At 40.9% G+C, this 26,622-nt stretch overlaps 1 protein-coding gene across 1 annotated transcript; it reads right to left on the reverse strand.

The window, feature by feature from the left end:
- Positions 1 to 1,671: 1,671 nt before the first annotated feature.
- osbpl2b (oxysterol binding protein-like 2b) lies at positions 1,672 to 25,524 on the reverse strand. The gene is made up of 14 exons (XM_058409820.1): positions 25,416 to 25,524; positions 15,962 to 16,091; positions 12,352 to 12,472; positions 12,093 to 12,168; positions 11,868 to 12,002; positions 11,003 to 11,100; positions 9,664 to 9,846; positions 9,249 to 9,356; positions 7,764 to 7,853; positions 6,732 to 6,858; positions 5,096 to 5,221; positions 4,881 to 5,004; positions 4,687 to 4,777; positions 1,672 to 3,650 (listed from the first exon to the last, which is right to left on the reverse strand). The coding sequence occupies exons 2-14, from the start codon at positions 15,996 to 15,998 to the stop codon at positions 3,548 to 3,550; spliced, it is 1,419 nt and encodes a 472-aa protein (XP_058265803.1). The 5' UTR covers positions 15,999 to 16,091; positions 25,416 to 25,524; the 3' UTR covers positions 1,672 to 3,547.
- Between the last annotated feature and the right edge of the window lie 1,098 nt (positions 25,525 to 26,622).

The raw sequence follows: 26,622 nt of genomic DNA on the forward strand, positions 1-26,622 counted from the left end.
TAGCGTCACAAGGCAAAATAAATCATTAGAATTTATGTACCTACATTATGTAGTGATAATATTGCACGGTGTAGTTTGTAAAAGTGGGTGGGATATATTAGGCAGCAAGTGAACATTTTGTCCTCAGAGTTGATGTGTTAGAAGCAGGAAAAATGGGCAAGTGTAAGGATTTAAGTGAGTTTGATGAAGGGCCAAATTGTGATAGATCAGAGCATCTCTGAAACTGCAGGTCTTGTGGGGTGTTCCGGTCTGCAGTGGCCAGTATTTATCAAAAGTGGTCCAAGGAAGAAACAGTGGTCAACCGGCGACAGGGTCATGGGCAGCCAAGGCTCACTGATAGACATAGGGAGTGAAGGCCGGTCTGTGTGGTCTGATCCAACAGACGAGCTACTGTTGCTCAGATTGCTGAAGAAGTTAATGCTGGTTCTGATAGAAAAGTGTCAGAATACACAGTGCATGATGGGTCAGGGCTGTTTTGGCAGCAAAAGGGAGACCAATATTAGGCAGGTGGTCATAATGTTATGCCTGGTCAGTGTATACACAATATATTTGCATATGCATTATACACTGAACACAGATGTTGTATGCTGTAATGTGTGAATTCCACATACAGCTGAGGTCATAAATTTACATCCCCCTTGATGAAAATGCTAATTATTAATAAGAGATTAATAATAAGATAAATCCTATAAATTGCAGTTTGTTTTAATTTAGTTCATCCCAGATTAAGCAATCTCACATAACAGCTGTTTACATGTAATCCACAAGACAAAATAATACCTGAATGAACCTGAAAGATTACATCCCCTCGATTCTTAATACCGGGTGTTGTTACCTGGATAACCAATGACTGCTTTTTAAGTTTTAGGATAGTTCGTCATGGGTCCCTTGCTTGTTCTGAGCAATTCAACTGCACAGAGTTGTTCAGAAAAATCCTTCAGCAAGGGGGAGTGTAAACTAATGACCTCAACTGCATATACTGCCTATCAATGTTCACTTTAGATTCCACTCACCTGTCAATGTAACAGCAACGCCTGTATCCCTGCTCATTAATGCACAACACGTCATGATGCAGATGAGCTACAGCTCAGCAGCAGACGTCTACATCAGGTTCCACTCCTGACAGCCAAGAACAGCAACCGGATTCACAGTCACCCAGATCACATCCCTCCATGCTTAACAGAAACTGAAGCTCTTGACCTGTAACTTTATTATTTTATGCATTACATTGCTGCCATGTGATTGGCTGGTAAACACTGTTAATTCCATAAATATTAAAGGTGCTTTTTTGCTTAGTTTACATCTGTGAGCGAAATGCATCAATGAATCAGGGACATGTTTTCCTTCACATATATTTTATTTCAAAACAATAACAGGCTTTATCTAAAATACGTCAAAAGAATTCGATCCACCGGAGTGGCAGCCTTTGCATTTTTAATGGAAATTAAAATTTGAAAATTAATCCCGATGTAAAATAAAGAGTTTTAATAATTTCTCACCAAGAAAGTATTTAAATACTATAAAAATAAATCATTGCACAAAGTAATAGGCTGTTTGCGATTATTATGGATGTGCAACATCTGGGATAAAATGACCTTTGTACACAGAAATATGACGTACAGTGAAGCCTACTAGCAAAACACTGGACTAACAAAATGAATCCACACAAAGCCCAAGAAACTCTGTATAAGTTTTATATTGCTAGATTTCATATAATCAAATGTACACTCGATGGAGGAGCAACTTATTTAATGGAGGCAATCAAGTAGTGTAATGCACTGTGCATGTGTACATCATACAGCGTGTGAAAATCTGACAACAATTCTCACTGACTTGAGTATTTGAAACTGTTAATCACAGAGGAAAAAGAACGTGAGATTTGCTTAAGCACACGGAAGACAGAACAAAAAAGCGAGGATACTTGTGAAGAAATCTTAAAACACCCATGACACTGATTAAGAAACAATAATAAAAAAAAACATCAACCAAAACATCAAGTATCAGTGATTCAAACTCAGGCACTGAAGGAGAAAAATAAAGTTTGGTATTTAAAATCAAAACGCATGAAATTCTAGCATCACTGTGCTGAGAAAACGTCAAGGTGACAACTCCACAGATCACAGATCATAACTAGAGATTCAGCGATTAAAGGAAAAGAAAATAAGATTATATTGTGGGCGCGGGGGGGGGGGGGGGGCTTATTTTTACAATCCCTTACACTGTCTATAGACACTTGTCTGCAGTAAGACTAAACTATGGACTATTTATTTAGCTTCAGACCCAATACAAGAAAATATACAGGGATTTCGAACATTTGATGAGTTGCATAGACTGCTCTTACAAGAGGTGTGTGACTTCCCTCAAGTCTAGGAATAGTGATGAGGCATGAAACTGAAATGAGATGTGCTCTAAACTGATGGAAAGAACAAGACGCAAAAGTCTTGAGAACAGGGGTGAAAACCAAATCACAAGGAATTGCTACCATACTAACAAAAACACAACGTTGATGCTATTAAGGCATGATGCCGAGTGCATGATTATTATCTTTTTTTTTTCCCTCTTGCAATTCTAATCTTGTCATCACAACACAAATGGTCACACGTCACATGATACTTCGAGAACGATCTCTCAGTAATCATTAACAATACATTTTATAGGTGCATTTTTTTAAAATGTGAACTTTAATGTGAATATTTCTGCTCTAGAAAAATCTTTTTCCCCGCCATGAGAATTAAAAACCATCACATTACAATGTACATCCACATGAGGAATGTTGGCCTTTACATAAACTGAAATATTCTATATAGGCACACACACTCACACCCAGAGCAGTTCATTATTATTATTATTATATTAGTTTTTTTCCCCATTTTTTTTTTTATCATGGTGATTTGGTTCACTTTTGACTATTTAACAGTGGTCAGTTGGTCAGGTAAGTATGTAGCATATCAGTGCTCTCAAATGTCAAAAACGTTTGTCCACTATTTTGTTTCACGCACATTTGAGTTTGATTAGAAAAATCAGATCCATGTGACAGAATGTGATGAATATGGAGCTCGAGCTGTAGGTTTGGTGATGGAGCAATAAACTGGAATGAAGCACGGCACACGGATGTAACGGGAGTATTAAGAGTTCTAAGGCAGAGAATAAGGCAATTCTCTGATCACCAGTCCCTCTTCTTTTCTTCAGCATGTTCCTTATGTTCTATAGGAAACACATCAGTGCTCTCACAGCAAAAACCCTCACCGAAAAAAAAAGAAAGAAAGAAAGAGGAAAAAAAAAAGTCCGAGTTGTGTAATCACGTCGTCCACTTTCACCCATCAGAAAGGCTTAACTCGAATGAGTGCTCAAATCCCTGATTTCAATACAGACCAGACAAGTTACGTTTCGGTAAATACAGTAAGCAGTGTGTGATGAATATATTTGGTTGAATGAAGGAAAACCTACTAATGCTGCTGCATCAGCAGAACATGTGAGATATGACGTGATGCTGAATGCTGTGGTGGTGGTGGCAAAGGAAGGAAAGGAAGTGAGTGCTGGTCTCTCATTAGTAAATATCAGGGCAGTCTGTGTAGTTCCTATCAAAGTAACCTCCAGTGTAGAGCCAGTCCTGTGATCCTGTGTGTAGGTTTGTTCCCAGTTGAAACCACCTGCAAGAGAAGAAAGTAGAAATGAAAGTTCATTTTTAAAACAGGAGATAAGAACACGTTGTATCTGATTCATCTGTCCGTTCAGAGATGCCTGTCTGTACTGTTTGTACATTCTGTACTGTTACTACAGGCAACATCAAGTAAACATCAAATACATCCATCCATCCATTTTCTAAACCTGCTTTATTCATAATTATGGTCACAAGGATCTGCTGGAGCTTGTCCCAGCACACACTAGGCAAAAGGCAGGGGTACACTGTAGACAGGTCACAGGGCCACACATATAGACTGACAGCCACACATAATCAAATACGTTTATTTTCATGTTCTCACTTTTATTTATACTTATTCTTAATTCAGTTATTCATCTGCGAGGTGGAGTAGGCCAGCTTTTCAGTTCCCCACAAATTGTATACTGTATATAACAGTGTACGTGGCAAAAAATATCTATAATTCCTCCCTGTGGACAAAACACCAACACTACCAATTTCCATCTGATCATGCACAGATGTCATATAACCTCCATAGGTGAAATAGGGTTCCTCAGGGCTTCTGATGGGTTACTGATGCTAGCTTTCGAAAGGGAATCTATCAGGATCCATTATTTTGAAACCCACACAATGAAGCAGCAGCTCCCACAAGGGAACAAACCAAATAGCTAAAGGATCTGCTGTATATTTTTCAATAAACATTGTCATTCAGATATTTTACCCCAAATTAAGGCCTTCATTTCTGCAAAATTGATTTGATGCTTTTTATAATGACCTGCAGCACTGAGTGTGTGTGTGTGTGTGTGTTACTTAAGTACAAGAGCTGATACTTTATTATTAAGATTAGTCCCACATACCAAGTTGTTCATGATCAAATATTAAATTGAAAAGGAATGCTACCAAATAGGCCTATCTAGCAATTATTTTTTATCATGAATGACAAACACCGTGATAAAGTATTTATCCCCAGATGTTTTGGAGAAAAGCACCTTAAAAAAGTTATACATTAAATACAGAGCTATACAGTAGAAACTCTTTGTGCTTACCTAGTACACCATTCCTCATTATCCTTTGCCCTATCTTTACGAGCTGCTCTCTGCTTCTCCTCCAGTCGCTCCTTCTCCCTGCTGGCTTCATCTATACACACACACACACATCATTTTTGACGAATTTTTTGAAGAATACTGTTCATCAACTCAAGAAATTTATTTTTTTTTAAAAAAACAAAAAACTTCATTACCCATGTCTCCATTCTCCATGGCTCGTATATCGGGTCGTAGCCGGCAGTCTGTCTGGGGTAAAATGCCCTCCATTCCAGACTCCAATTCATTCAGTGTGATAGCAAAGTTAGTAAAGTTATACATCTGCCGAGAGATACGAGGAGGCATGGGGACGATCAGTGTGATGATTTAGGATGAGTAATAGACTCAAATGTTCTATGTGATTTGTGTGTACCTCTGCTGAGTGAGATGGCCTAGGACACACTCTCCAGAGTAGAGTGCTTCCAGGGATCACAGCTACAGTCTCCTGTATCTCCGGCATGTCGTCTGCTTCATCATTTTCTGCAACATCTGCTTCTTCCTGCATGTTTGTACACACATCCTGTTACCTTACTTTTTTCCCCAAGATCAATAATAACAGCATGTATTTCAGACAATTTGAATTGATCTTAACTTATGTACCACTTTTAGATTATAGTGCTGTATAATCCATCACAAACATCTGTATGCCACTCACACAACTCACATTACAGTTATATTACAGAACAGGATAATGAAGCCCAAAGAGATAAAACTAACAACCAGTCACACTCTGCTGCCTTGAAGGGAGTGTGATTTACTATTTGGCATTTTTTTAAGTAACATTATGACAACATTATGTTTTGATTGCTTGTGATTAAACAGGTTGCCAAGCAGGTTATAGCATATCTTAAGCGGGTGTAGTTCAGTGTCATAATGAACATTCATTATGATTACTTGATGAACTTGTTCTTTGGCATGGGGGTGTGTTATGAAGAATTGTATGGCACTCATCAAATTATCATACATTCAAATCTGATCTTAAAAAGTAGTGTACAAAATTTCCAATCATAGTTTCCCTGTTTGTTTTATTTGATTGCAATAATTAAACAGCTGCAATAGGTGAATGTTTGACTTGCAGATCATCAAGATCAGTATACTCAAGAAGTACAGCAAGTAATAATAATCGGAAAAAATGTTTAATAATAAATAGCAAATGATAGTAAATAATGGCATAAGAATGTCATGATAACATATACAGTAGCTAATGGGGTTTGGTTTAGTGTATTTAATGTATACACCAATCAAGCATAACATTATGACCACCTGCCTAATATTGTGTTGGTCCCCCTTTTGCTGCCGACAGCCCTGGCCCATTGAGGCATGGACTCCACCACTAGATCCCTGAAGGTGTGCTGTGGTATCTGGCACACCCTTTAATTCCTGCAAGTTCTACACTTTAAGTCCTGTAAGTTGCGAGGTGGGGCCCATGGAGTTCAAAAAGGGAACCAACACAATATTACTACAGGACTTAAAGGGTACTTTCAATAGACACTGACCACTGCAGTCTGCGAGAACACCCCACAAGAGCTGCAGTTTTGGAGAGGCTCTGTTCCAGTGGTCTACCCATCACAACTTGGCCCTTGTCAAACTCGCTCAAATCCTTACGCTTGAGGACAAAATGTTCACTTGCTGCCTAATATATCCCACCCACTAACAGGTGCCATGATGAGGAGATAATCAGTGTTATTCACGTCACCTGTCAGTGGTCATAATGTTATGGCTGATCTGTGTATTCAGTCTATAGGGCTTCCATTCTGTCAGTGATTATTCTGCAGACAGAAACGTCTAGCTGATGAAAGAGGCACAGTTAAACAGGAAGATTACAGAAATCTAAAAAGAACCACTGATGAGCAGAAACACACATCAGAATGCACAACACATTGAACCTTAAGATAGATTGTCAACAACAACAGAAAACGAAATCCGGTTCCACTCATGTCAAGAACCAAGAATCTGAGGCTACAATAGGCACAGTCTCACTGTACTGATCACTTCTACCGATTTCTTACCGGTTTCTGTTTCTTGGTGTCTGAAGCTCCTTTTTTATCGTTCCTGCGATGAGATTCGTATGCCTGTGCGTCTACGCTCCATATGCATTCTGTCCATTTCCCATAGATCACACATAGCTTCTTCTTACTGCAGCATGAGGACAGACATGAGAAAAGAACGTCCAGAAGACAGTAGCAACGAATCCTCGTGGTGATCATCTTTTATGTGTGTGTGTGTGTGTGTGTGTGTATGTGTCATATTTGTGCACTGGTACAGTGTCATTCACAGGATTTCTGATCAAGAAATGAAATAACCAATGCAAGAATTGATAGTAGCCAAGAACAAATGACTTGAGCATGATTCAAATTCAATTCCTCACTTGAGTGACATGTCAGATAACATTGTCACAGATATGTCTAGTAAGTAAACAAAGAAGCTAGGTCAATAAATAAATGGGCTTTAAAAAGTTACAAATTAGTCACTGTAGAGCTATGCATCCCCATTGGTTACAACAAAACATACACACACACACACACGCATGCACACACACGCATGCACACACACGCATGCACACACACGCGCACACACGCACACAAAGATAAGAGTACAATCTCAGTGACTCATTCTCGTGTGTGCACAATGAGAAGTGACACACAGTGATACACTGTATATATATAGTGGTGGCTCAAGTGTTTAAGGCTCTGGTTTGTTGCTCGGAGGATCAGGGTTCAAGCCCCAAGCTGCCACTGCTGGCAATTAAGCAAGGCCCTTAACCCTCTCTGCTCCAGGGGGGCTGTATCATAGCTGCCCCTGCGCTCTGACCCCAACTTCCTCAGCTAGGAAATGCGAAGAAAAGAATTCCACTGTGCTGTAATGTATGTGTGGTGATAATATTAATATAATAAAAATATTTTTGATGAATAATTAATTAAATGTTAATGCTGGCAAATTGTTGAGGCATAACAGGAATACAACAACAAAAGCTTTGGGGTGATAGATTATTTTATTCAGATTTAAAGTATTTAAAGTGTTTAAAAGACAGAGGGTCTCACCTTTTATCCTGGATGTATCCCTCCACTCTGTGCAGCTCTTTGCCAAACATCCCACAGGGTTTGAAGTTCAGCACACACTTATCTCCAGTACTGTCAATTGAACCAGCCAAAGCAAACATAAGATTACACACATTTACATCAAACAGCATCAGAAAAAGCAGCAACACTATATAGGCAAAAGTTTTTGGACACCCTTCCAAATCATTGAATTCAGGTGTGGTTTTTCAGGAGTTGGGCTCGGCCCCTTAGTTCCAGTGAAAGGAACTCTTAATGCTTCAGCATACCAAGACATTTTGAACAATTTCATGCTCCCAACTTTGTGGGAACAGTTTGGGGATGACCCCTTCCTGTTCCAACATGACTGCACACCAGTGCATAAAGCAAGGTCCAAAAAGACATGGATGAGCGAGTTTGGTGTGAAAGAACTGGACTGGCCTGCACAGAGTCCCGACCTCAACCCGAGAGAACACCTTTGAGATGAATTAGAGTGGAGACTGCGAGCCATTCCAAAACTGAGACGTCTGCCTTTACATACACGTGAATGTAATATGGCATTGTCCCGCCCTTCGCAGCTATAACAGCTTCAACTCTTCTGGAAAGGCTTTCCACAATGTTTAGGAGTGTGTTTATGGGAATTTTTTGACCATTCCTCTAGAAGCTCATTTGTGAGGTCAGGCACTGATGCTGGACGAGAAGGCCTGGCTCACAGTCTCCGCTCTAATTCATCCCAAAGATCGGTTGAGGTAAGGACTCTGTACAGGCCAGTCAAGTTCCTCCACACCAAACTCACTGATCAATGTTTTTATGGACCTTGCTTTGTGCACTGGTGTGCAGTCATGTTGTAACAGGAAGGGGTCATCCCCAAACCGTCCCTACAAAGTTGGGAGCGTGAAATTGTCCAAAAAGTTGATTCACTGGAACTAAGGGGCCAAGCCCAACCCCTGAAAAACAACTGAATTCAATGATTTGAAGGGGTGTCCCAAAACCTTTGGCAATATCTATGAATTGGTAAAACTGCTTTTGGCTGAGGTTACAGCTGCTACATCTAGATTCTGATATTTTGCCAATTCTTCTTAGCTAAAAAGCTCAAGCTCAGCCTGACCCTGGGTTCTGGGTTATGATGCACTCCACTGTATTTTTGGCAGTATTCTTGAGAGTTATGAACCTCCACCTTTTGGTCTCATCAATCCAGAGCAGATATTTGTCCACATGTTCGTCTCCAAATATAGACAACACCCTTCCCCCAATAATGGCGTTCTTATTTAATTTTATTCTCCACACACAATACTGTAAATATCAATATTCCACATCATTACTGTAATAAAATTACTGCATATATTAAAAGCATAACATACTTCTCGACTGTGACTGGACAAGGCTATATTTTAGATTTGTCCTTTAGCAACAGTAGAAGCAAGTCATATTAATTTCTTATGTTTTCGTAATACTGTCATTTTTAATGCCGTAAATAAATGAGTTGTGTACCTGTGATTCAGTATTTCTACAGTGCCGTATTGTTCAATCCACAGTTTGCCCACAATGACATTGTGTACACAGCAGAAAGGGTTTGACCATGTGTATGCCTCATTGTGCCTACAAGGAACCCGCACACACACACACACACACACAGAGAGAGAGAGAGAGAGAGAGAGAGAGAGAGAGAGAGCATGTGATCAACCAGTTACCCAGCAACTCAAGAACACTTTTGGTCTGAAAAAAAAACCTTGGTATTCTGCCTCATGCAGGAAAAGCCCCAGTGAAGAAAACAAATATACACTCATAGACTGACTGATACACACACGCATCACACACACACACAGGCCTTGGTTAGACAGTAAATCAAGGTTAAGTCCACTATCTACACACATTAATCTAATCACACCTACAGGATGTGACTCACTTGAGGAGCTCTAACGTGATGGTTCCTTTTGGTTCTGCTTCCACACTCTTGCCCCAGAACTTGAGCTTTGGGTATATAGAGCCATGGAACAGGAAGTCGCCTGCTAGGCCCTCCGCATGGAACGCACTGATTGGTGGGTGATGACTAACCTGTTCTGAGATCAGCCTGTAGCCTTGATCCTCTCTAAAAGACACAGAGAGGGAAACAGAAACAAACAGTATATGAAGAAAAGGGAAGGAAGATATATTGCACCAATTAAACATGCCTACAGGTATTTAGTGCAACTATCAAATCCGGTAATCTTCAGATGACATGCTAATACGATTTTAGGAACCCATTTATATGTAAGTGGGCTCCAAGAAGAGCAGAGAAGAAAGCAGAGCCACTTTCACATCCGAAGCCTTGTGTTCGAGTTTTTTCGCTTTTCTGCTTGAATCTGATCTTTCAACCTTGGCAGAACAAATTCCTATTAATAAAGTCATGACCATTGTATTATAAGGTTCTATTGGGGTTAAACACTATATGGCCAAAAGTTTTTAAACACTTGATCATCACATCCATATTTAGGTCTTTCCTTATCTGTTGTCACAAAATGGTAAGCACAGAATTGTATAGGATGTCTTAGTATGCTGTGGCATTACATCTTTGTCACTGTCAGCATGACAACGTCCCTGTACACAAGGCGAGGTCCATAAAACCAAGGTTTGAGTGTAATAACTCAAGTGGCCTGCAAAGATCCCTGACCTCAACTCCAGTGAACACCTTTGGAATGAACTGGAAACGCTGGCTGCACCCCAGGCCTCCTCACAAGCCATCAGTGCAAGACATCACAAATGCTCTTGTGGCTGAATGAGCAAAGGCCATTCTCTCAAAATCTAGTGGAAAGTCTTCCCAGAAGAGTGGAGGTTATTATAACAGCCAAAGCAAGACTCATATTATGGCTTTGAAGGTCCAGTGTAGTGTATATTACTAAGGTTACCAGATGACCAATCGGTCATTAGTGTGAACGGAACTGATGAATTAACCAACACACTTTTTTTTTTTTAACCAGCAACATAATTTCTACAGGCGTCATAAACAAAAAAAAGTAGTTGTATTCACAAGCAGCAAACTGAACAAACTAGAAGCACAAGCCTTCAATCCTAATTACAAAGAATATTTACTCTGTTTCTGAAAGCACATATTTGTGTTCACACTGCTTTAATAAAACCTTTTTGCAGCTTCACCTCTGTACCATAATTATATAAGGTGGTATGTAAACCTACACCCATTAACTACAATGCCTTGTTTCTGTTTGTATAGTCTTCAAAGTGAGCTGGTGGATATTTCTGTTGTTTACCGTATGAGTTCATAGGTTTCCCCTAAGAGAGGGTTAAAGGGCTTTCCAGTTCTGTCCCACTGAGAGGCCACAGCGGACACAGCAAAGGCAGCTACAGCCTGGGGGCATGAAGGGAAGAATGATTGATTGATAGAAAAAAAATACAGAATCTGACAGGGGCCATTAAAAGGGAAACTAGAAATTGAACCTTTATTATCATATTATTTATACATACTATATATACACAGACCAGGCATAACATTATGACCACATACAGGTGAAGTGAACAACATTGATGATCTCCTCATCATGGCACCTGTTAGTGGGTGGGATATATTAGGCAGCGAGTGAACATTTTGTCCTCAAAGTTGATGTGTTAGAAGCAGGAAATATGAGCAAGTGTAAGGATCTGAGCGAGTTTGATGAAGGGCCAAATTGTGATGGTTAGATGACTCTCAAATACTGCAGCTCTTGTGGGGTGTTCCCGGTCTGCAGTGGTCAGTATCTATCAAAAGTGGTCCAAGGAAGGAACAGTGGTGAACCGGTGACAGGGTCATGGGTGGCCAAGGCTTATTGATGTATGTGGGGGGCAAAGGCTGGCCCATGTGATCTGATCCAACAGCTACTGTTGCTCGATAGAAAGGTGTCAGAATGCACAGGGCATGACGGGTCAGGGCTGTTTTGGCAGCAAAAGGGGGTCTAACGTAATATTAGGCAGGTGGTCATAATGTTATGCCTGGTTAGTGTATATTTGTCTGTGTAATTTAGCCTTAGGGAAAGCTACATTTTTCTATTTAAAATGTTAATATATATTTAAATTATGCAGAAACTGAAAACTTTTACAGACTTCTACAATGTGTATGTTTTTGTGTATGCTTGCACCCACCTGCATTCTCTCAATGGAGTCAGACTCGGCACAGGCTTTGGAGATGAGGTATGTGTGCTCCATGTACTCGCTGATTCTCTGCAGAAAGCTCAGTGGCTCATTGAACACAATGGGCATGGTGATCTTAGACAGCTCCTGCAACAACAACACAACTCACTTGTTCATAACCACAACAACTAGGAGGAATCCATTCAAGTCACTAGTTATTGTGTCTGATGGCCTCACCAGTCCTATACATTTCTTCAGGATGCTCCATACGCTGAAGTTATTTCTGGAGAACATCTTGGCAGGAAGGGTTGTCCTGAGGGGTAAATTCACACCCATGTTAGCACCCACAATCTGCCACTTTGGGCAAAAAAAAGTGTTACCTTGTACAGTTACTGTCACTGTCAAGTAGCATAGATAGCTGCATATTTTTAGCACATTTTTAGAATAGACAGGTTCACACCCCTGGGGTGAATCCAGCCAAGGAATCTGACTCTACCTGCGTTTCTTGATTCCATTCTCTTGTACAGTGGCATTGTTTTTCTCAACACCAGCATCCACTACTGCATCTTTAAAGCTGGCTTCTGAAGTGCCCTCACACGACTCGTCTGAATCCAAGCCTGTCGCACAAAAATAATGATTCAGACTGAAACTTTCCAGACATACTGGAAAAGTTGCATAATGTCTTGTACCAAATGAATGCATGCAAATTCACTTACGTTCACTCATACACACACGAGCCCAAAAAAGAACATGTACAGACATAGAGAATGCAAACAGACTGACAAAATGCAGTCCTTCTAGGTTTTTTGTAAAGATTTTTTTGTGAAAACTATTAAAATTGCAAACACAAGATTCTCCCTATAACAGCTCCCAGTGAAGAAACATGTCTAATGACTTCCTATGATTGCTGCACTCATGTTCAACACACATGAAATGAAGAGGGCTTTGGCTGAATGTGTGTTGTGAAAAACCTGCGACAATTCTGAAACATTTCAACCTTCTTCTGCATCATGAGAAATCCTGGAGAGACTGTTATTGGTACTTCCAGCATTCGCCTCACACACTGTCTAAAAGCACAGCTTCTGAGAGTCTGGACTAAAACCAAAACACAAGTAATTACAGCTGAATGGCTCTCAGCAGCACTACAGCTCACTCACACCCTTCAGAGGCTCCCAGAGGAGGGACCCCTGATAATGACGAGTTCTTTTAGAAAATTAGGAACTCTTAAATTCAACCCCACTCACTCCCATATTACCAAAGGATGAATGCCCTAATTGGCATTAGCTAGTGACTAACGTAGCTCAGCAACCAAGACCTAGCCTCAAAAACTCCGGTCTAAAGCGATTTCCATGACCACCAAGGTTCCGTGTAAAGGAGCAAAAGGGGTGACTTGATATGGAGGATTATTTGCTAGGTCGTGTCGACCTTTTGTTATCAAGTACAATCTGACTAGAACAAAGACTTTAGAAACTTTATATGGCTTTAACGCTCTGATTCTCCCTTTTATTGATTTATCCATTTTTTTTCCAGTGTACGCAGCAGTGACAGAAGCTGTCAGCCAGTCTGGTCAACGGTGCTACATTATTAAAAGCGTGGGCAAAGAGGAAGGGTAAGATGATACCCAGGTGCTTCGCTATTGTCCTCCACTGGCCTGTTAAACGCAAACAAACAGCCTGATGGAGCTCATTCAGAAGGCACAACATAGAAAAAGGAGTGCTAAAGAGAGTTAAGAGAGGGCAGTGCTGTTTAAAAGCAGCTACAAAGTGGATGTATGCTAGGTCCAGCTTGCATTCTAACTCACAATTTCCAGGAATATCCTCAGAATAAGAATTAATAGAACAGCTATCGATTTAACAACAAAAAAATGTTTAGAAACCATAAAAGCAATTGCTGTTGTCAGCTAGAACATTTTCACTCAGGGAAGTAGCGTTTCTTCTGGATGTGAATTCGATTCAAAATCCAAATAAACAAGTTTGCACTGAAACAAGGCATGTCTCATTTGATGTTAATATCCTCCATCTCTCTCTGTCTCTCAGTCTCTCAAGTGAAGCTCAAAATACAATTAATGGAAGCACACACACCCAAACAAGCATGAAAATACTTTGACCTTTAGCACTGCATCTGTGGATGAATCTCAAATGTCTTTCAACGCTGTGTGAGTGCTCTAGGTAAGGCATTCATCTCTGTTACATTATAACACAAACAAAAGCCATTTAAAATGTGCTCTAAATAGAAGACAGTGGATTTTAATTGGATCACTGGGAAGCAACATTACTGTGGGCAAATAATTAAAAACTAATCTGAAACATTTAATGTTAGGGATGAGCAGCTTCTACTGGTAACTGCTACCATTAAACTGGAGTTCAGAAAAAAGAACAATTCAAGACTGTCTTTCTCTGTCAAGCTATACATCCCACTCTCGAGTTCCCAGAGTGACCACTTCTTCCCGGACCCGTTTGATCCATCTAGACGCTCTACCCCTGGTTGGAGTTCCGTCACTTGGTGGTGCTCACTGATGCTGGGGATAGATCTGCATGGACAGCCTGTGACCCAGAGGACTGCTGAGGAGAGAACCACTTGGAGACATCTCTGAACTGCCGTCGCATCACTCAGCTTGCGACAGCAAGGAATTAGTGCCAAGTCTATCAAAACCTCAGAAACTACACTGACCTATTAGTTCCTCAAGAGCTCTTGGTTGCTGTTGTAGAAAGGACATTATTTACATGTACATTATAAACTGTCCAGTGTCACCCAAATGAGGATGAGGTTCCCTTCTGAGTCTGGTTCCTCTCAAGGTTTCTTCCTCATATTATCACAGGGAGTTTTTCCTTGCCACCACCACCTATACAAATAAACTGACTTTGGCTGTCACTATGCCAGACTCCTGCTGTCTTCAGCCAGAGATATTAATCAGAAAGTCTGTTCAAATGCCTTTGACCAATCACTGACCTGCTCTATTCTTAGCTCCACCTGTGCGTCATTCTGTCATGCCACACCGGCCGGCGTAAAAGCACCACAAGAAACATCGAGAACACTCTGTACTGAATTGCTCATGAATGCACCTAGGCACATATTACACATGCTGGCAAAGACTCACAACTTTCCAGGAAAATGTCAGGAATTAGAATTACTTACATAACTACTTATTAAACTACTCACCACCTGCTCAACCTCCTCACAATTCCAGGTCTTAGAAAAATAAATAAACAACGTTCATGACACTGTATCTGTATATAGGAGGTATTCAAACTGTGAGGCAAGGCAGGGATGAGGAGTAAGATGGAAAATACCAAAAAAATTGAAATATTTATACAGCTTTAGGTAGTTTGGATAGGAGTCCCATATTGTTCACTTTTTGCAGACTTTTTCTACCTAATAAAAACAGAAGTTGAGCCAAGAGGACATTTGCGCAAGGTGTTTTGAACGCTCCGATAATAACCGACACTCACTAGAAGCTCCTCCCTGTCTAATATTTCACACGAGTAATGTTTTAGTCCTTAATCCCAGTGCATAAAACATGTGTTGATGCAATGCCCTTGCTTTCTAGGTGAATGTTTTCTAGCTTTTCTTTTTTTTTCTAAAAATGATTTAATAGACATATAACTAATACCTAATAAAATGTTAATGAGGCAACAGCAATTAAAATGCTGTTTCACTGCCTGAATATGTGAAGTTAATATCTAAACTACATTCACAGTGTTATGTAATAACGCAGCACTGGAAAATGTGCCAGGTATTGAATGATGCTATGTTCACACACAGACAGCAACTTGCAGCACAAGGTGACCAGAGATCGTTGATGTGCTGGCGACTTCCAGTGACATGAGTGACGTCAACTTTTGGTGATGAGAAAAGTTTTATCTTTATGTAAACATGGAGCAAATTGGTGCAGTGAAGACAGAAGAGCACGTGTACACCGTGGTAAAGCGCACACACTGTTTCTCCTTCATCTCGTAGGTTATAATTCCTGTATATTGGCTTTGTGACAGAAGCACTACACAAATAAAACTGAACAGAAGTGAATATATACCCAGGTGAATTTTATATACAAACGCTCACCTAGTTGTTAGTCTGAACAAATGAGTTTCTGACTGGTCTGTACTCACCTGTGACGGCGTCATAGAACTCGTCCTCATTGTTCATTGTATTGTCGGACAGCCAGCGCGAGCCACTAGAACATGGTCCCTCGATGGATGCTTGACTGACGTTCCTGTCTGAACGGACTCCAGGTCCGAGCTATAAACAGGTAAATAAACAGGAACACAAGTGCACATCAATAATTTGATCAATAATCCCATGGTGTCTTCTGTACACCCCTTACAATCATTTCACACAGAAAAGAAGTGCTGGAGCACCGATTTGTCATGTGTAGTGATGCTTCCAAGCATCATTTTAACTGCATGCACATCAATCAATTTTAGGAAATGGTGAGTCTCCGCCATACGGCAGGTATTTGGGAACATGCATGCTAGAGGACTGATCTTTGGACTCGATCACCACCCAGTACATGCCAGCCTGTGTGTCTGCAGCTGATGGACTGATAAGCTAACATGAGCAGAGAACACAGTCACTAGTATGCAGGCCTTGATCGCTGTAATCAAAACTAAGAGAAAAGGCTTCTGCAAAGACAACCACTCCACAGAAGGGGGCAAATTTCATTCCCCATCTCATTTTAGACAAAACATTTCCTCTGCTTTATTAAATGACTCTGCATGCATGGAAACCTCTGAGTATATCTATGGACTATTTTTTGGACTGGTGAATTTCACAGGTTGCCTAATAAGCAGGAAAGCATGGGTGAGGCTCGCTTGAACTCTGAACCTTATTAATATTTCTAAGCTGAATGGCTGTGAACTCGAGCATGTCAGATCGACGGTGTAGGTTAACGTGAGCTCTCATGTTCGGTGGGACTATAAACGCTGAAAAGCCGCTGACAGGGGCTCTGTGTGACAGCAGATAGAATGATTTTATGAAAAAACACAAACAGGTTATGTTGCACAAGAAGACATCTCTGTTTAAACTTCTATTTATCTTGTAGGATGTAATGCTACACAGTGTCCCTGCATGAATGCCTCGCAGTACAGAGTGAGCCGAAAATCCAAATGGTTTTGGTTTGCACCAGTAACAAACACCACAAGACATAGGTTACTGTACAAACAATATACAAACAATACATCCCTCTGCTAGAATGTAAAAGCACAGAATTATGGTACTGCCCTCATCAATACATGGCATGTCACCTTCAAAAAAAAAAAAAAAACAGAAAATAGAACTAAATACTCATCTTTCGCTCATCGTTCACTGCAGCCAATCATGTTGAAGTAGCACAAGGCATAAAATCGTACAGCTACAGGTAAAGAGTGGGGATACAGGTCAGAATGAAGAAAAGTGTTACACCGAGTTCACACTGCACTGATTTAGCCCTGATTTTCAGTCGCAGACAAATGCCCAAAATCAAGGCAAATCAGAGCTTGTGCACACGAGGGACAATCGCGAAGTGTCTCGATCTAACCGAGTCGCCGATGACCCCTCGAAGCTCGTGAAATATTTAGCATGCTAAATATCTGGACCTGTCTTTGAGTCGTGCAGTGTGAAAGGAGTTCTGACTGAAAAATACCTAGGCAATGACCTACAGCCAATGAGAGAGCGAGATACAGGGCAGCGGGCAGTTCGGGGAGGAGTTATAGACCACAATATCAGCAAGCACGGCTTCAGTTGGAGCACAATATTATAGTTTAATTGAGTTCATAGGTTTTTATCAGGAAAAAAAAGTCTTAAATATAGTTATATCAGAATAAATAAACTTTACAATTACATCAAACAGAAATAAAGCAGAAACATTTGCTTGACCAGCCACTTCAGCAGCAGCAAATTGCAAAATTATTCATTTGTTCAATTATACAGAACGCACAATGCTTGTTTCCCGCACCGAGCATCTGGCTTGCGAACCTTTTGCATGGTACCATTTCCAGTCTTGCGTGAGAACTCTCACGTGTGATCTTGCATTACTTCCTTATTATTTCTCGCGTACTTTCAGTTGTGAAACGCAGTTTGTGGACCATACAGAGTTGTGGGTGATTCTTCCTACTGTGAAGTCATGCAGTGTGAAACCTCCTGTCACCGATCCATCATGCAGTGTGAACACAGCAGTGACTGAATGCTACCCTAGATAGTCATGCAATATGAAAGCAACCATGATTCGACAACTTTGAAAATCACGCAGTGTGAACTCGCATAACTGTGGCATGGCTGCTGGTCTTTGGTGGTATGGTTTGAGTATTTCAGAAACTGACCTGAACAGAACCGCTGATCTCCTGTGATCTCCACACACAATGGTCTTTAGAGTTACAGAGAATGGTGCAAAAAACAAATAAACATCATTTGTGTGGAGGGAGGTCGGGCTGAAACACCACGGTGATGAAAAAGATCATAGGTAAAAAACTAAACTGGTTTGAGCTGCTGGGAGGGATACACTAACTCATATAATCACTCTTTATAACCACGGTAAGCAGAAAGGCATGCGCAACACACCAAACCTTCAGCTGGAGGCGGAGCCTGTTGTGTGTGAAATTCCTAGAGCAGCAGTATCTGAAATAATCAAACTAGAAAATTTTCTTCATTCAGATGTTTGATGATTTATTAGCAGAAACTCACAATGCATTATCCTGTGACATGATTGGCTGATTAGATAACTGTATTAAATGTGTTCCTATTAAAGTGGAGTGTATAGTGTATACACAATTATCAGCACATGCAAACTTCCTCTATCAAAAAAAAAAAAACAAAACAGGTTGATGTATGCCAATGTTTTAAACCCCATATCTCTGCTGAGCTAGCTGATTTCGGATTTCATCATGCCTTCGTGACTGCCCAACTAATCATCGGATTTAAAAAGGCAAAGATCACGCTTACCCACTGCCATGCAATTCTCTACAAGAACTCACACACACACACAATGTATTGTCTGTTTCATGGATCATGGCTACAGTTTCCCTTTAAAAAATGTTAACCCTCCCCAAAAAGACAACAGAGCAGTAACATGACTACAGTGAGATGGAGAGCAGTACTGAACGCTTGACCTCTTCTGAATCCTGATACATTATTAACTTTGAACTTTCAATCAATAATACACTGTGAGATGTTAAAGGGAACACATGAAATATCATAGTGAAATATCTGTAGTGGTGAGGATTTGTTGGTTGGCTAGCTATGGTGCTAGTTACAGTCGTGTTTAACATTAGATTAAGGGAGATAATCATAAGATTTAAGTCTTAGCGCTTGAAAAGAAGACAGTAAGAAATCCGGTGTCGTAGTGGAGGTGGATAAATTCCAAACAGCACAGTTATATGAGTAACGGAGTAACGCAGGATCCCGCGCTCTCATTGCTGTGACCGGGATTCGATTCCTGGGCAGTGTGCTAACCCAGCCACTGAAGAGTTAACTCAGTGTGGGTCCCAAGCCCGAATAAAATGGGAGGGTTGGGTCAGGAAGGGCATCCAGCGTAAAACCTAAATTGAAATGTGCGAACCAAATGATCCGCTGTGGCATCCCCAAACCGGGAGCAGCCGAAACAACAACAACAACAACAATTATACGAGTAACAGCAGAGACTCAGCTTGGCTTCTTCGCAACATACTAGAGAACGTTTTTGTTGATGCATTTTCTGCATAAATGTGGGATTAAACCTCTATAACAAAACGATCCTCCTGAAAGTCAAACACTCCAGTTTTAACACGTTGGCTGATTTAATAAAATATAGTCTCAAATATAGCGTATGCTTTAATAGTATATACCCACAAACCCCACATCTCTGCCATGCAGTTTATTTTTATATTCAGAGTGCAGAGCTCTGCGTGGAGGAGTAAAGCTCCAGCGGAAACCAAGTCCAAATGCCCTGTCGAATGACACCTGGCTAAATAAACCATGCCTCAGCAGTGCGCAGGTGCTGTATTGTCTGTTAGATCGAAACACAAAAGTCATGTGAACATGGAGGGATGAGCAGCTTCTACTGGGTGTTAAGTTTGCACAAGCAAACACGCACAAAACCCAAGCTCATGGCCAAGCATCATGAAGTTCACATCACACTGTTAGACAGATAGATAGATAGATACACTATATTGCCAAAAGTATTCGCTCACCTGCCTTGACTCGCATATGAACTTAAGTGACATCCCATTCCTAATCCATAGGGTTCAATATGACATCGGTTCACCCTTTGCAGCTATAACAGCTTCAACTCTTCTGGGAAGGCTGTCCACAAGGTTTAGGAGTGTGTTTATGGGAATTTTTGACCATTCTTCCAGAAGCGCATTTGTGAGGTCACACACTGATGTTGGACGAGAAGGCCTGGCTCTCAGTCTCCGCTCTAATTCATCCCAAAGGTGTTCTATCGGGTTGAGGTCAGGACTCTGTGCAGGCCAGTCAAGTTCATCCACACCAGACTCTGTCATCCATGTCTTTATGGACCTTGCTTTGGTCACTGGTGCACAGTCATGTTGGAAGAGGAAGGGGCCAGCTCCAAACTGTTCCCACAAAGTTGGGAGCATGGAATTGTCCAAAATGTCTTGGTATGCTGAAGCATTCAGAGTTCCTTTCACTGGAACTAAGGGGCCAAGCCCAGCTCCTGAAAAACAACCCCACACCATAATCCCCCCTCCACCAAACTTTACACTTGGCACAATGCAGTCAGACAAGTACTGTTCTCCTGGCAACCGGCAAACTGAGACTCGTCCATCAGATTGCCAGATGGAGAAGCGTGATTTGTCACTCCAGAGAACGCGTCTCCACTGCTCTAGAGTCCAGTGGCGGCGTGCTTTACACCACTGCATCCGATGCTCTGCATTGCACTTGGTGATGTATGGCTTGGATGCAGCTGCTCGGCCATGGAAACCCATTCCATGAAGCTCTCTGCGCACTGTTCTTGAGTTAATCTGAAGGCCACATGAAGTTTGGAGGTCTGTAGCGAATGACTCTGCAGAAAGTTGGCGACCTCTTCGCACTATGCGCCTCAGCATCCGCTGACCCCGCTCCGTCAGTTTACGTGGCCTACCACTTCGTGGCTGAGTTGCTGTCGTTCCCAAACACTTCCACGTTCTTATAATACAGCTGACAGTTGACTGTGGAATATTTAGGAGCGAGGAAATTTCACGACTGGATTTGTTGCACAGGTGGCATCCTATCACAGTTCCACGCTGGAATTCACTGAGCTCCTGAGAGCGACCCATTCTTTCACAAATGTTTGTAAAAACAGTCTGCATGCCTAGGTGCTTGATTTTATACACCTGTGGCCATGGAAGTGATTGGAACACCTGATTCTGATTATTTGGATGGGTGAGCGAATACTTTTGGCAATATAGATAGATAGATAGATAGATAGATAGATAGATAGATAGATAGAAAATTATATACATATACAACAACCAGGTATAACATTATGACCACCTGCCTAATACTGTGTTGGTCCCCCTTTTGCTGCCAAATAACCCTGACCCATCATGCACTGTGTATTCTGACACCTTTCTATCAGAACCAGCATTAACTTCTTCAGCAATTTGAGCAACAGTAGCTCGTCTGTTGGATCGGATCACACGGGCCAGCCTTCGCTCCCCACGTATATCAATGAGCCTTGGCCGGCCATGACCCTGTCACCGGTTCACCACTGTTCCTTTTTTGGACCACTTTTGATAGATATTGACCACTGCAGACCGGGAACACCCCACATTTGGAGATGCTCTGATCCGGTGGTCTAGCCATCACAATTTGGCCCTTCATCAAACTTGCTCAAATCCTTACACTTGCTCATTTTTCCAGAGACATCACACTGTTTTGTGTAGAGTGTGTGCTGCTACAGAAGAGCTGCAGAGTGAAAGATCTGTGGAGGAGTTCTGGGTTTTAATATTTAGCCCTAGAGTACATCTGTACATCACGCATGCATGCTCATGACCAGAAGCAGGAGGAAAGTGTAAATGCAGATGAAGAGAGATGCTTGGTTATGTATCCAACTCTACCCACTCAAACAGATGATCATCTCCTTCTTTATCGTTTCTTTATTATTTTTTTGTAAAAGTTGCAGCCAGAAACACTCGATTTTGAAGTGCTTTTCCCCCAAACTTTGTGATGCAACTTGTTTTTGTGCTTTTTTTGGAAAAATATTGACAGTCTTCTGTTAAACTACCACCAGTGAAGACACAGGTGTTGTTCCATTTTTGTTCCATGATCGCTGTGTTAATGTTAGACGTGATGTGAAGCAAGCTTTGGCTGAATGTGTGTTGTGATGATGTCACATGACCCAAATCTGCAAATCTGTCATTTTGAGAAATAGCAAACTCCTTGGAATATCATGGAATTTCATGTTAATCTCAGTAATCACAAAATCCGTGAGGAACTGTCTTAGCAGTCAATCACGCAGTGTGAATTACTAAAGACGCGATCTGAGTGATGTGTTGCCAGCGACCGTGAAATATTTGGCATGCTAAATACCTAGACCTGTCAGTGACTCCAAGTCGTGCAGTGTGAATGGAGTTCTGACTGAAAAATACCTCGGCAATGACCTACAGCCAATGAAAGCATGAGATACAGGGCAGCGGGCAGTTCGGGGAGGAGTTATAGACCACAGTATCAACTAGCACGGCTTATAATAGAGTTTATAGGTTTTTATCAGGAAAAAAAAAAAAGGCCTTAAATTTAGTTATATCAGAAGCTTTACAATAGCATCAAACAGAAATAAAGCAGAAACATTTGCTTGACCAGCCACATCAGCAGCAGCACATTGCAAAATTATTCATTTGTTCAATTGTACAATTGAACAATCCTTGTTCCCTGCACTGACCATTTGGCTCGTGAACTTTTTGCAGTGTACCATTTCTAGTCTCGAGAGAATTATTTCTTTATTATTTCTCACGTACGTTAGGTTGTGAAATGCAGTTTGCGGACCAGACAGAGTTGTCGGCGATTCTTCCTATTGTGAAGTCACGCAGTGTGAAACCTCCTGTCGCCGATCCTGTCGCCTCCTGTCGCCGATCAGCATGAACACAGCAGAGACTGAATGCTACCCTGAATGCTAAAAGTTAATGGTCTGAAAATGCAAGAAGGCTAAACCTCTGATTAGTTAGTAACCAACAGGAGAAGCTGCTTATTTTTTGTTCAAATAGATCAGGCACAAAGTCCGACATCCAGCAAGACTGGCATTTGTAAAAGTAAATTTATATCATTACAACTACAAGGAAATGTATGGAAGCTTCTGCTCATTTAAGCTAAGTGCAAGAGCAAATGCAGGAGCACTGAGGGAGCAGGTACAACATGTGAGCTTGAACTGCATGGGACACTGTCCAATGAAAAGTGTGTGATTAGCAGAAGTACTGGCCTCTGCTGATTCACTTCATTATTGTCCTTACGCGACAACATGCAACAAATTAGAAAATTAAGCTAGGTAAAACACAGCTGTATTGCAATAGTAAAATCTTACTAGGGTCAATAACAGCTGTATAAGGTCACAATAACATTTCTAGTAACTTTCCTGGTGAGACAATTAGAAAGACTTCTAAGCATGTACCTTCTGAATAAAAGCATTAGCCAGTATTGTCAAGAGTAGTGTATTAGTGTATGCAAAGGAGTGTCATTCATGTATGCCGAGGAGTTGTCTTGTTTTACAGGAATCCCCACACACACACTCTTTCAATTTCATGACAGATGGTCATGTGTGATTAACTGAGCACATGCAAACAGGTTTGGTTAAGCACAAAGGTCAGGACTGAAAATCTGAAACACTTACACAAAGCTCCCACACCTTTAAATCACACGTCAACTTTTACACACACACACAACAAAGCATAGCATGGATCAGCAAGTTCAGGCACAAGACACTGATGTACAGACAAGTGGACACACCTTCACTCTGACATACCTGCCGACCCATATACCTGCCCACACACACTTGCGCACTCGCACTCACTCGCGCACACGCTCACTCGCACACTCATCAGCAACAGGAGGGCAAACTGGAAACTTGAGAAACAATTCATTGCAGGACCCCAGTGATTTGCATGGCAGTGCAGCAGGTAGTTTTGTCACCTCACAGCTCCAGGGTCTCCAGTTTGATCCTGAGCTAGGGTTAATGTCTGTGTGGAGTTCTGCAGTGTTCTCCATGTGTCTGTGTGAATTTCCACCAGGTTCTCCATGTTTTCACCCACCTCCCTAAAAATATGATGAACTGGCAACTCTAAATCCCTAGTTGTGAAAGGATGCGTGTGTGTGTATAGTCCTCTGTTATGGATTTGTGTCATATTCCGGATGTATTCCTGCCTCATGCCCAGTGTTCCTGGGATATGCTCCACACCCAGAGTGACCATGCCCTGGACAAAGTGACAAATTTCGAACCTCCACAAGTACTCTAGAGCACAATAGAATACGAGTTCACTGAAAAACAAATTTCATTATTCCGAAACCTGAAGTTTAAGAAGATCGTAATACTACAAAGAATGCGTTTGCTATTTATTAGTACAGTATTTACACAATCAGGTGCAGCAAATGGAGCTCCACCCTGCAATAAGCCAGGGCTGGGTGATAAGCTGATATGGTCAATAAGATGATCAGTTACATCATAAGCAAATTTCCTTCAAGACCATCAGTTTTATAGCACAAAAGGTACAGCTTGCCTTCTTTTAACTTTTTTTTAATTTCAGACGTTAAATGAAAACATCTTTTAAAAAATAAAATCTAACTATGGTGACGTCACACATCATGACAACCAGCAAACTACTACACAACTTAAGTCAAAACATGTGAAATAAACAGCTAGAATACATCATAGTACGCATTTGAAAAATAAGTTTAATGGTTTAAACAGTTCAGAAAATGTTTAACTTATTATTATTATTTTTTAAAAAAAAAAGAAATAAATACAGATGAAGGGAATTCTGTCTTCAAAAGAACAAAAACATTTTAAGCTATGTTCAGGCTGATGGCTGTCATGTCAAATCCAAGCAAGAATGTTATCATGTCACTCTATACAGATGAAATAAATTACAGATGTGAAATAATATTTAATGAGCCAGATTAAGAACCAATTTATATATATATATATATATATATATATATATATATATATATATATATATATATATATATATATATATGTATCAGAGAGTTTGTCCATAAAAGGGGAGTGAGTCCATATCAACACACAGCTATAGTTATAAACAAGCAGCAGCACCAGCTTTTAGCTCGTTAGCTCGCTAGCCGTGCTAATGCAAGTTCGCATCACTCCACTTCAAAGCATAACCTGTAGCTAATAATGCTACATATGTGAACTTCCATGTTGTAATTACAGTAAACAAACTCCTCTCCTTGTGGCTCCTTCTACACAGGAGCAGATGCTCGCATCATCAGATGCTAAATTGCTAAAATGCTAACAAGACAGCGTTCACTTCAATCAGGATAGCTTAAGCTAATTTACAGGGCGAACATCAACAGAGGGTTCCTCATGGACCGACATGTTTTTTAATCCGAGTCACTAATATCATAACAAAGCTATAGTGTGAAGGCAGATAGATCACTGCCTACCTGTGCTGATTTGAATGTGATGTAGTCCAGCGCCTGGTTCACATTGAACCTCAGTGCTGGGACGCTAACGCAGTTGACACAGAGACGGAAGTGAATGAAAGTAGGCGGGTTGACTTGGCCAGCGGATTGACCAATCGGATTCGCTGAATTCTGTCGCCTGACATCATTTCAGCGTACGTCACGTTGTACCTTAGTGATAAACGGCACATTTTAGGGCGGGGCTAATGGGTAATGCGAAACTGCATCTCAAGGGTCCCAGGTTCAATGATGATGTCCTGGTCACTGTTTGTCTATGTTCTGACCATGTCCTTGTGGATTTTCTCTGGACTCTTAAGTCTATTTAAATTATAATTATATTAAATATATATTATGTTATATTTAAAATATATTTCAAATTATAAATTGCATCGGGATGTCAAGGTGTGCATCCAGGATGTATTGCCAACTTGTTTATGATCCAGCCCTGACCAAGGATAAGGTGCTTACTGAAGATCGAATGAAAGACCCATCTGGGTAATTTGGGCTCCGTGGTCATACAGTGACCTAATAGGCTCTTGATTGCTGTTGTAGAAAGGACATTAATTAGTTACAGTTACATTATTTAGTGTTCAGTGTCACCCAAATGAGGATGAGGTTCCCCTCTGAGCCTGGTTCCTCTCAAGGTTTCTTCTTCATATCATCACAGGGAGTTTTTCCATGCCACCGTCACAACAGGCTTGTTCATTAGGGATAAAATAGTTTAATAATTGTCCATTGACAATGTCCATTGTAAAAGGCGCTATACAAATAAATGAAATAGAATTAAATACAGCAGGTAGCATTGGCTCCTTACAGCTCCAGGATTGGGTTACTTTCACGTTAGTGTGGGATTCCTTCGGGGTTGCCCTTAGGTGTGAGTGAGTGTGTGAATGTATATGTGTACTCATGTTGCAACACAGTCCATGGTGTGTGCATTCTAGATAGGATCCCCGATCCATTGCAACCCTGATCAGGATGAATGGCTTACTAATGTGTAATAACGCTACATTTTGTAAGTCAGGTCACATCTACATAGACATTCCTCCATTTGTTTTTGTTCTGATAATCTTTTTTTAAATGCTTTTTCTATAACCATATAATTTGTTACAGTCAGTGATAAAGTATTTACATAAATCCTGACAGCAGCTGCTATGGCTGAAAGTATTGAATCATTGGTACATTATTAATG

Source organism: Hemibagrus wyckioides, linkage group LG15 (assembly GCF_019097595.1).
Source record: "Hemibagrus wyckioides isolate EC202008001 linkage group LG15, SWU_Hwy_1.0, whole genome shotgun sequence".
NCBI lineage: Eukaryota > Metazoa > Chordata > Actinopteri > Siluriformes > Bagridae > Hemibagrus > Hemibagrus wyckioides.

What these genes read in the sequence shown, in the direction of transcription:
- osbpl2b (XM_058409820.1), bottom strand. Translation starts at nt 15,998, where the DNA reads ATGAACAATGAGGACGAGTTCTATGACGCCGTCACAG. An exon ending in ACTCCATTGAGAGAATGCAG is followed by an intron (nt 11,101 to 11,867) that starts GTGGGTGCAAGC and finishes TCATGCCCCCAG; the next exon opens with GCTGTAGCTGCCTTTGCTGT. An exon ending in ATCACGTTAGAGCTCCTCAA is followed by an intron (nt 9,357 to 9,663) that starts GTGAGTCACATC and finishes GGTTCCTTGTAG; the next exon opens with GCACAATGAGGCATACACAT.